We start from the raw sequence: 12,305 nt of genomic DNA on the forward strand, positions 1-12,305 counted from the left end.
TTGGCAGCCCAGTAGTACCCACACAGATTAGGCAATGCTAGCACTCCTCTGTCCCTTCTTCGTTCCAGAAACACCCTTCTCACCCTCGGGGTCTTTTTCGCCCATACAAACCCTATGATGCTCCTGCTGACCCGCTTAACAAAGGTCTTAGGGATCAGGTTGGGGAGGCACTGGAATATAAAAAGGAACCTCGGGAGCACCGTCACCTTCACCGACTGTACCCTACCCGCCAGGGAGAGTGGTAGCATATCCCACCTTTTAAACTCCTCCTCCATCTCCTCGTCAAGTTGAGCTTGTGTAGGGCCCCCCAGCTCCTGGCCACCTGGTTCCCTAGGTACCGAAAACTCCTTTCCGTCCTCTTCAGTGGAAGCTCGTCTATCCCCCTTCCATGGTCCCCTGGGTGTATCAAGAATAGCTCACTCTTTCCCATGTTGAGCTTATACCCGGAAAAGTTTCCAAACTCCCTGAGGATCCGCATCACCTCCGGCATCCCCCCCACCGGGTCCGCCACATACAGTAACAGGTAGTCGGCATACAGCGATTCCCGGTGTCCATATGCTTCCTGTAAAATTCCACCGGGAACCCATCTGGCCCCGGTGCCTTCCCTGCCTGCATACTCCTCAGCCCCTTAGTCAGCTCCTCCAGCCCTACCGGTGCCCCATGCCCCACCACCTGCCCCTCCTCTACCCGTGGGAACCTCCAGAAAACGATGCATCCTCCCCTCCTCCGTCGGGGGCTCTGACCTATACAGCCCCTCTTAGAAGTCTCTAAATACCCCATTTATTCCCACCGAACTCCACACCATGTTCCCCCCTTTATCCCTAACTCCCCCAGTCTCCCTCGCCGCTTCCCGCTTCTGCAGCTGGTGTGCCAGCATCCGGCTAGCCTTCTCCCCATATTCATACACCGCCCCTTGTGCCTTCCTCCACTGCACCTCCACCTTCTTGGTGGTCAACAGGTCGAACTCGGCCTGGAGGCTTCGTCGCTACTTGAGTAGTCCCTCCTCGGGGACCTCTGTATACTTCCTATCTACCCTTAAAATCTCCCCCACCAACCTCTCCCTCTCCCTCCTCTCCTTTCCCTCCTTGTGGGCCCTAGTGGAGATTAGCTCTCCCCTAATCACTGCCTTCATCGCCTCCCAGACCACCCCCACCTGCACCTCCCCATTATCGTTCACCTCCAGGTATCTTTCAATGCACCCCCAGATCCGTCCACTCACCTCCTCATCCGCCAGCAAACCCACCTCCAGGTGCCACAGCGGGCACTGGTCCCTCTCCTCCTCTAGCTCCAGCTGGACCCAATGCGGGGCATGGTCTGAGATGGCCATGGCCGAATACTCCGTGTCCTCCACCCTCGGGATCAGCGCCCTGCTCAAAACGAAGAAGTCAATCCGAGTAGGCTTTATGGACGTGGGAAAAGAAAGAGAATTCCCTGGCCCCCGGCCTAACAAACCTCCATGGGTCCACTTCTCCTACCTGGTCCATTAACCCCCTCAAAACCTTGGCCGCCGCCGGCTTCATACCCGTCCTGGACCTAGAGCGGTCCAATGCTGGATCCAATACCGTATTAAAGCCCCCCCCCCCCCCCCCCCCCCCATTATCAAGCTCCCTGCCTCCAGGTCTGGAATCTGGCCCAACATGCGCCGCATAAATCCTGCATCGTCCCAATTCGGGGCATACACATTCATCAAGACCACCCGCACCCCCTGCAGCTTACCGCTCACCATCACGTACCTACCTCCCTTGTCTGCCACGATGCTCAGCGCCTCAAACGAAACCCGCTTCCCACCAAAATCGCCACCCCTCGATTCTTTGCGTCCAAACCCGTGTGGAAAACCTGCCCTACCCACCCCTTTCTCAGCCTAACCTATTCTGCTAACCCCAAATGCGTCTCCTGGAGCATAACCACATCTGCCTTCAGTCCCTTCAGGTGCACGAACACATGGGCCCTCTTGACTGGCCCATTCAGGCCTCTCACATTTCAAGTTATCAGCCGGATCAGGGGGCTACCCGCCCCTCGCCCCCTGCCAATTAGCCATCTCCCTCTCTAGGCCAGCCGCGTGCCCACGCCTCCCGCACTCTCCATTCCCCCCAGCGGCAGACCCCCGCCCCAACTCTCTCTTCAGGCTCCAGCTCCCCTTTGGCCAATGCAGCCGCAACCCAGTTCTCCCCCTCCCTCCCCCCCAGCTAGATCCCCCCCTAGCTGCGCTGCTCCCCCCACAGCACTCCCGTAAGTCAGCTGACTCCTGCTGAACCCGGCCGCTCCCGCCACTCCATCGACCCCCCCAGTGTGAGAATCTTCCCCCCCCCCCTCCTGTCCATCAGCGGGCACTCCACTCCAGCACCACCCCTCCCCCTGACCCCGCCCCCTTCCTTCCCTAGCACGGAAAAAGAAAGCGCTTTCCACCAAGCCGGCCCCGCCCCCTCAGGCGCAGCTCCCTTTTGCAGCCTGATCCCAGCTCCCCCACTTCGGGCCTCCCCTCTCTCCTCCCCCCAATGGGGCCCCCTCTTCCAACCACCGATGCCCACACTCTCATCAAACTCCCACTACGAACCATTTCACCCTACCCCACCCAGCACCCAAAACCCCCCAGTATCAAACAGAACAGAACATCCCCCAAAACACAATAATCACATCAATCCCCTCTCGACATCCCCTCGCAACCGACCCTCAATCAGAGTCCAACTTTTCGGCCTGGATAAAGGTCCACGCCTCCTCCGGCGTCTCGAAGTAGTGGTGGCGGTCCTTGAAAGTGACCCACAGTCGCGCCGGCTGCGACATTCCAAATTTCACCCCCTTCCGATGCAGAGCCGCCTTAGCCCGATTGTACCCGGCCCTCTTCTTGGCCACCTCCGCGCTCCAGTCCTGGTATATCCGGACCTCTGCATTCTCCCACCTGCTGCTCCGCTCCTTCTTTGCCCACCTTAGAACACACTCCCTGTCCATGAAGCGGTGGAACTGCACCAGCACCGCCCGCGGCGGCTCGTTGGGTTTGGGCCTCATTGCCAGGACTCGATGGGGTATCGTGACCATGTATGCTCCAATATCCGACCCCTCCACTCCCTCCGGGAGACCCAGAATCCGCAGGTTCTTCCTCCTTGACCAGTTCTCCATGTCCTCAAACTTCTCCTGCCATTTCTTATGCATAGCTTCAGGCGCCTCTACCTTCGCCGCCAGGCCCAAGATCTCGTCCTTGTTCTCCGAGGCCTTTTGCCGCACTTCCCGAATCGCCGCCGGGCCTTCTGGGTCTCGAGCAGCTTGTCTATCGAAGCCTTCATCGGCTCCAACAGCTCTGCCTTCAATTCCATGAAGCAGCGCTGGAGAAACTCCTGCTGTTCCTGCGACCACTGAGCCCACGCTGCCTGGTCTCCACCCGCCGCCATCTTGATTTTCCTCCCTCGCACTTTTCGCTGCTCCAAAACTACTTTTTTCACAGTTCCATTCCTGGTCCAATCCACACAGTGCCGGGGAAATGTTACTATCACCTTCCCACACTGGGAACCGTCGAACAAACGCCGCTGAGGGCCCTAAAAAGAGCCCAAAAGTCCGTTTCTGTCGGGAGCTGCCGACCGTGCGACTTAGCTCCGCATAGCCGCAACCGGAAGTCGATTGATTTATTGTTACATTTACCGAAGTACGGTGAAAAGTATTTTTCTGAGGCCAAGGGAACGTACTCGTATGTACACAGTAGACAAAAAGAATAATCAACGAAGTACATCGACAAACAGTGATTGGTTACAGAGCGCAACAAGGGGCCAAACAATGCAACTACATGAGCAAGAGCAGCAAAGGGCGTCATGAATAGTGTTCTTACAGGGAACAGATCAGTCCAAGAGAGTGTCGTTGAGGAGTCTAGTAGCTGTGGGGAAGAAGCTGTTCCTCTGTCTGGATGTGCGGATCTTCCGACTTCTGTATCTTCTGCCCGATGGAAGGGTCTGGAAGAGGGAAAAGCCTGAGTGTAAAGGGACTCTGACAATGCTGTCTGCCTTCCTGAGTCAGTGGGAGCTGTAGACAGAATCAATGGGAGGGTGGCAAGCTTGTGTGATGCATTGGGCTGAGTTCACCACACCGGAAATTCCCACCCACGGCCAATGGACCTTTCACTAGTTCATCAAATTATCCGTCCCGCCAGTGATGATTAAAATATGAGTTGGACTATTTAAGTTACTGTGAAAGCATATAGAGAACGGAAAAGAAAGATGTTACCGAGAGAGATATGTAAGAGACAAAAAACATTATTTTTATATATCCCTAACAATGATTACATTGTGAAGGAATTATGTCTTCAGGATAAGAGAGGTTGCGAATAATTAAAATCACTTATACGTTTTTGACCCTGTAATTTCTGGTGTACTTTTTGGGCATCTAGTGGTTAAGTACAAGAACTTCATATGCTTGGTGTTGAATTTTCCCAATCCTTTGGAGATGGGCTGGAAGATTGAAGGGCAAGCAATATGGCAGGGAAAGGAGTTGAGAGGGGAGATTAACGTGTTCCCACTGACTACCCATATTGGCAACAGTGGGAACCTCAGAAGCTCAGCCACCCAGTCGTCCAATTGAAGCAATTAATTGAATGATTAAGAATCACCTCCAGCCTTTGCTGGCATTTTGCCATGTCAGGAGGGGCCACTAGTGCATGGGAGGTTACTGGATAAACGCTGCTTGCCTCCCTGTTCATTCCTGGAGATGGGGTAGGCATGCATGATGGATGTGTCATGTCTCACTGAGGCCCCTCCCCACACACACCCCAAGGCAGTAATGGCCGCTTCCACGCTGGCAGAGCAACCAAACCCTCGTTCAAACCCCCCCACCCCCCTCATATCCTGTGTCTTGATTACCTGACTTTCTCTAAATACTCACTGATCTCCGAAGATGCCTCAGCGTTGAAATGCCCTCTCACAGCCTCAGCAAAGGCTTGTTTAGCAAGCGTGCTGTTGAACTGCGGGTGGTCTGACCAGGCTGGCAGCTCTGGGGAGCTGAGCAGCTATCCTCAATTGGATGCTGGCCATGGCAGCAACCTGTTAGTTTGAGACCACCAGGAAAATATTGGCCCAACAAGTGGAATTGGCTCCCACTTTGGAAAACCAAAGCAGGGTTGACCCTCTCTAATAAAATTCAGCCTTTGATCTGTTTTAATGTTGAATCTATATGTAAAGACCTGGGACAGTGAAGCTTGTGGTGGAGCAAGGTCATTTGGACAGCAACCTCCAGATAAATGTATTTAGTTTTACATGTGCAAACTCAGAAATTGTTCATTGATTTACTCCTTTATAACAGTGATGAATCACCATTATAGATTACATAGATTACATAGAACATACAGTGCAGAAGGAGACCATTCGGCCCATCGAGTCTGCACTGACCCACATTAAGCCCTCACTTCCAGCCGATCCCCGCAACCCAATAACCCCTCCCAACCCTTATGGACACTATTCTACCACAAAGTCTGGGCCCTTAAATAGTCTGCAATTTTTAAAAGACCTCGCCAGGGCGCCATTTAGTTCTGGTTCACACACAAACGTGGACCAGGTGTAACGGCACCTCGGGGGCTATCGCACGGCATTAGAGCCCCCCCCCGGATGGTCAGAGACAGGGCAGATTGGTATCCTGGCACTCCCCCTCGCACGTGGGCATTTTGGTACTGCCAGTGTTCCAGGCTGGCAGTGCCAAGGTACCTGGGTGCCAGGTTGGCACTGCCAGGTGTCAGGCCCCAGGGGACCTTGCCAATTGGAGGACAATGAGGAAATCGGGGGGCTTCCCAGGAGCGTCGACAAGGTTGGGAGCTGTGGGGCTGGGGCAGAAAGTGAGAATGGTCTGACAGGAGTTGGGCAGATTTCATCAGAGGCCTTCTCTCAACAAGATCTTTCCCCTCACTGGTTCCCCTCCTTACTTGGCCTATCTACCTGCTCCCACCCTTGTCGCTGAGGCCAGCCAGCCTGGCCCTGACCAAACCCCCAGATTTGCCTCTGGTCCCGACTCCATCACAACACACCTTCTGCAGACATCACTGCATTATAAGCAGGCAGCCTATACTTCTAGTGAAGCGGCCAGTACAAGAAAGCTGTCAGCCTCAGATTTGTCATAAATTCTCTAAGAAAGCTCTCTGCTGCCAAGAGGTGAAGGTCCAGCCTCAAACCACTACAGGGAAAGTCTGCTCAACTGGAGGCAACCCAGGTTCCACCTCTGGAACTCCCAACCCCAACATAAACTCTCGTCCCTCACCCCTCAACCTTGTTGAGCCCCTGGGAACCGCGTTGTTGATGAGATGAGTTTTTAATTTTGTCAGCAGATTGGTTTTGATTTTGTTGATGTAAATCTGTGGATGAGTTTTTAATAAATTGTGTTTTGTTATTTTTCTGATACAGGTTAACTGGATTTCAGATGCCTGCGCCTGTTACAAGTACTGGGTCTGTGTTTGCATTGCGCCTTACAAGTGACTTTGCCGTCAGTGCTCATGGATTTAAATTGTTCTACCAAGGTAAGCTAACTTAATACAAATAAAGACTATTTTTTTCACTTGGCATAGGGGAACTTACTTGATTTTGAGGAAAGTTATAGTAGTTGTTATAGAGGGTGTTATATTGTTGCTACTTTTTTTAAATCTTGAAAGCCATGAGTGATAAACATAAGTTTTGTGAAGAACTGGCTGGACAAAGTGTTGTGCATGGCTGCATACTCAATTTATGAAACGTGAAGTAATGTATGCATGGAACCAACTGTGTTTTAGATATTTTTGTATTCCTCTGCTACTTCAGTGATTCAAAATTCTGTTTGAACCATGGGTATATAAATTCCAGACAGTGGCCCCAGAATGGGGCAGATCCCATTTCCACTAGGAGTGCATGTAGTACAGAGGTGTCTGCAACGTTTTTGTCGGTGAGAAGAACAGGATGCGTATGGTGAAGTTTCTAGGTTATCATAGCAATTCTATCCATTGCCCCCTTATGTATATCAGCATATCTCTCGCTGAGAGCTGGTATGAATTCTATTGGCTCCAAACTTTTACCAAACCTATTCGATCTAAGGGATGAATTACCCTTTCTTTGAAAAGAAGAAAAACGCCTGCTGGCTCCATTGGAAGTTGATGAAACAGCAAACTGATCTAGAGGTTGGGTATTTTGTGGACCCTCTTCTCTGCCCACTGAGTGGCATAGTGCCATGCTGATTTTCTGCAGCTACATATGTACGGGTGTCGCTGATGTGACCTGCAGGTATCAGCGGACCAGCTTTGTCATATCAACAAAACTGTCTTAAGGAATTTGAGGTTGGGTTGGATTGTCTGCCACTCTTTTGTGAATGGAGTAACTTTACAGAATTGTCATGACCAGAATATTCTACTCATGATAGATCTGGTTTGCCGATTTGGTTGTGTTGTGAGAACTAATTTGGATTCATAGACAATTTAAAACTATATACATAGAAACTCACACAAACAATAGAAACAGTAGGAGACCATTCAGTGCTTCGATCCTGCCCCTCCATTCATTATGATCATGGCCGATCATCAAGTTCCATCGCCTGATCCCGGCTTCCCCCCATATGCCTTTGGCCCCAAGAGCTACATATAATTTCTTCTTGAAATTACACAACGTTTTGGCCTCAACTACTTTCTGTGTTAGTGAATTCCACCGATTAACCACTCTCTGGGTGAAGAAATTTCTCCTCACCTCAGTCCTAAAAGGTTTACCCCTTATCCTCAATCTATGACTCCTGATTCTGGACTCCCCCACCATTGGGAACATTCTTTCTGAATCTACCCTGTCTAATCCTGTTATGACCCCTGGTTCTGGACTCCCCCACCATTGGGAACATTCTTTCTGAATCTACCCTGTCTAATCCTGTTAGAATTTTGTATGTTTCTATGAGATCCCTCTCACTCTCCTAAACTCCAATGAATATAAACCTAACGGACTTAGTCGTTCCTCATTATGACAGTCCTGCAATCCCAGGAATCAGCCTGGTAAACCTTCACTACACTCCCTCCATAGCAAGAACATCCTTCCTCAGGTAAGGACACCCAAAACTGCACCCAATACTCCAAGTGTGCCCTCCCAATTCCCTAAACAATGGCAGTAAAACGTATTTCTATACTCAAATCCTCTTGCTATGAAGGCCAACATACAACTTGTCATCTTTACCACCTGCCGTACCTGCACACTTACTTTCAGCGACTGATGTACAAGGACACCAAGGTCTCACTGTGTATCCACCTCTCTCAATTTACACCCATTCAGAAGCCTGTTGGAAAGCTGTATTCAATTATTTTATTTCTATTGTTTGTTGCTTTAATCAACACAGGGTTTAAGTATTTTGGATAAGGTTGGATCTGCTTTCCTCCAATACTTGTATATACAAAGATATCCAGATATGCAGCCATAAAACTTGAAATAACATCTTAGCAATAAACAATTGATTGACTGTTATAACCTATCAATTGCTGACCTTTCAATTGCTGACCATGCACCAATATTTTGTTCTGGGTACCTTGTTCAGTTGCATGAGCAGTAAAAAGTAAAATTATATTTGGATTGTATTGCATCTTTTTGTGCACAACAGTATGATCCAGTTACTAACTCGGATAATAATAAATTAATAGTTGGTTATGGGGTGAATTGGTTGAAAACTTTCTTGTCAATGCAATATTATTCAGAACAAGAATGCAGCAGGTCTGAAATCCAATCAGGAAATAACTAGACTCTTTGGAATGAGAGAAGAAAGAAGGTCCGTGTGGCAGATTAAACGAAAAGTCTAAAATCTATTTGTAACTACATCTGTGTGAGTTGTTGAAAATTTATCTGCAGAATTCACAAGTTGGATGGAGAAACTAAAGTAAGGCAAGAGGTTTTGTACATTGTTCACTTGTTCTAGATCAGTTTGGCTTTGGAATCCATGGGGTCATGTTGCAAATTTCAGCTCCAAGTACAGAATGTTGCAAATTATGTGTGTTGTGTTATGCTGCTTCGGATAACACAGGCTGCTACTTCATGCAGTCTTAACTAAAGGATGCTCCAGACTCTTAAATGAGTTCAACGTGTTTATTGAACTATTAACACAGTTCTCAAATGAGTTCGACTCTCTGCTAATCTAACTGTAGTAACTCAGTCTAACTGTACCAGCTTGCTCTCAGCCATGTGCTGGGGTGTGATGCTGCTGATCAACCCTGTCTAACTCTCTAGATGTCTGTCTGTGGAAAGAGGCAGGGTGTGAGTGCCTCATCCCTTTTATAGTGTTTATGTCATGCCCCCTTGTGGTGATTCCACCTCTGAGTGTCCTGACTGCCCATTGGTTGTGTCCTATTCTGAGTGTTCGTTGGTTGCATGTTTGCATATCATGACAACGTGCTCAAGTGGAAAGGATTGGGCTAGAACATCTTTCCCTCCTTTACAGCTCATGAGGCTCTCAGTTCCCCCAGTGTTTATCATCAAAGAAACACCAAACATGACTGAAAAGACAGTGTAGAATTCAATCCTAAATTTGAACATTCCTTTAGGTGCATAAGTGGGAAATCAGCCTGTTTTAAATTCTCGATGAGTTGGAAAAATATGTACTAAATTCACGCTGTAAGTGTGGAACCACACTCAAATCTGGGTGATTAATGCTAGTTTTGTCAGTGTTTGCAGGGACAAAAGGATAAGTAGGAGTCCCCAGATTGGAGATGGGGCAAATACAGAGTGTTGAATCGCAGAGACGCACTTCGCCTGGCTGCAAGTACTTGCTGCGAGCATTAAATCTGTAAATTTGCCCTGAAGTGCCAAGAACTGAGACAGATTCCTGTAGTTTCTTGTTCTTTATTAAACACATTTCTATTGCTATTAGCTGGATGGCTAGATCACCCCATCAGAGATGCAGAATGTTGGCCTCCTTCCTATCATTGCTATTGTGCCAGCAAACCACTCAACAATCAAGGCAAATACAAAATTGTTTGCAATTGCTTTAGGCACTAAAATATCTATCGTCATGATGGATAAAATACTTTGACAAGACACAGAAAGATATTCTGCGTACATTCAATGGGACACTTAATCTTCTTCACAATATGCTGTGTTTCGATTCAAAATGTGTTCGCTATCTGAGTGCATTTAAATCCAAAATGTTCTGAATTGGACAACTCACATTTGTGGAACATTTCCAATGTTACACAATTTGCACCATTTTGGTTTCAGTTTGTGTATTTGGTATTTGTATCTAGCTGTCGTGCTCCAGATATCGAATCAGTCTTTTGAGTTAATCTCCAGAGCTACAAAAATAAATCATGCTAATGTTTCATTATGTTTCTTATTTCTGGGAATGCAATAGAATATTATGCTGCACCAAGAAGTTAAAGCACATCTTATTTTGGTCCGTGGCTGTATTAGAATGAATATAATTGTATTTGAAACTGAACTATTTCACTTGAGTTAAATTTTATTAGACCATTGTGGCAATCTTTCATCAAATAATAATTAAGTGAATTGTTGAACTTACGTAGCACAGTGGTTGTGATATTTACTTTGGAGTGTCCTATCTTAAAACTTGCTGTTCAATGTTGCATTATTGTGTTAGTCCTGGTGGTTTGTACCACAAAATGTGCGCGCTCCTGTTGTGCTGATTGTGCCACAGACTAAATTCCCAGTGTCAGCACAACTGTTTGGGGAAAATGCAAAGCATACTTCTTTCAGACAAGAAAAAAATTAGATGATGATTATCCCAATATCATTCTCATGTACCTCCCAGCAAACATATTTGGTGTGGCACGATAAAGGTCTTTGAATGATCTCCTATGTTCCCGAATGCCCGTGATGTGCAGTGTACAATACAAGATAACAGGAATGGAATAATAGTCAAAGGGCTGGTAATCTCAAAAAATTCCACCTTGTTTATATGCTGCAATATACATAAGTAGGAAATTAGATACAATCTGTCACTATTAGTCCTATCTCCTTACTACCATTAAGGCCATTGTCTAGTCCCTCTCCAAGCCAATTACAGTTTCATTCCAATTGTTGTATCTTTATTGGCCTCTCACTATGTTTGCCTTCCTCCCAAATGTATTGCTTTCATCCAATTCAAATGCTATGACATTACGTTAAAATAATAAAAAGCTGGAGCTATTCCTTTGGACTAGCTCCTGAGTTTTCAATCATTTACATCTCCAATAGTTATAATGCTTTAATTGTTTGTGTTTTCATGCAAATATTTTACACTAAAATCAAAATTTGATCATTAATTCTTCTTTTTTAAATTGCGCTCATCATTTCTTGTGCATGTGCCAGATGGAACTTCATTGAATAGAAAGTTGATGGGTACTAAAGTGTGAGTGGGAAGTCACAATCAACATAAGGTGTAACTGCAATGTTATAAACTATTAGCAGCAGTTTTTTTCTGATGTAGATTGTGGAAAATGTAAATTTTTTGCTGTTTGTGCATGATCATATATTTGCAATGAAACATTTTTTCAAAAATGAATCTTGGGTGCCATTTTTTAAACTGTATTTTACAACAATATTTGGAGCACGTCTTAACCTTTATAGGTTAAGACATGCTATCCTTTATAGCCAACCACACATAGCAGCTCTGTAGCGGGGCAGCGAGTGCATGGTTTCCATCAAAGTGACCGAGAATATCTCACCTAGGTGGCCAGGAAGTACCAGGCTTAGATTGGCAACTTCACGTGGGAAGATTGAAATCTTCACCCTTGCCCAGCCTTGAGTTGGTGACTCAAGGCTTTGCGCCACCCCTTTACAGTGCTTACAGATTGAATATGTTGCTCACAGATTGAATATGTTTCATCACATTACTGCAGGGGAATGAGTTTTAATGCTGTGTAATGCAATAAATCTTCATGCTAAATTTTAAAAATGGAAAGTAAAACCATTTCCATTAATTATTTCAATTTAAATTAAGATTTATGGTCGGGAATGACAGTTGACTGTGAAACCCAAATAATGTTTACACAGAGTGTTGTACCCTTTATGACTTCATTACCAGGTAGTAAATCAAAGCTGACTATCAGAATATTTCATATTTGGTACATGATTGTTTGGGAATTATAACTTGCTGAATGTTATTGAAATATATTTTTAGGTTTTGTCACCAGGGAATTATGTTTAGTTGAGCATTGTCTTACTCTTACAGTTTAAGTAACATTTAAATAAGCACAGCAGAAGACCTTTGAGTCTGTTCTATTATCCATATAGATGCTGCCTTATCTGTATCCTCCACTTAGCGATCTTTAGCTCATAACCCCTCATACACAGAACAAACAGAAACTTAACAACCACAGTTTTTAATTGACATAACCTCAACTGATATACACAGGCAGAGTT

The 12,305-nt window shown here is 46.5% G+C and overlaps 1 protein-coding gene across 1 annotated transcript in view; it reads left to right on the forward strand.

Moving 5' to 3' along the window:
• Positions 1 to 12,305, forward strand: part of csmd3b (CUB and Sushi multiple domains 3b) — a 2,718,576-nt gene that overhangs the window by 535,519 nt on the left and 2,170,752 nt on the right. The window contains exon 3 of the mRNA XM_072467431.1: positions 6,366 to 6,478. Within this exon, the coding sequence (XP_072323532.1) occupies positions 6,366 to 6,478 (113 nt within the window). The remainder of the gene's footprint in view (positions 1 to 6,365; positions 6,479 to 12,305) is intronic.

This window comes from Scyliorhinus torazame, chromosome 11 (assembly GCF_047496885.1).
Source record: "Scyliorhinus torazame isolate Kashiwa2021f chromosome 11, sScyTor2.1, whole genome shotgun sequence".
Taxonomy (NCBI): Eukaryota; Metazoa; Chordata; class Chondrichthyes; order Carcharhiniformes; family Scyliorhinidae; genus Scyliorhinus; species Scyliorhinus torazame.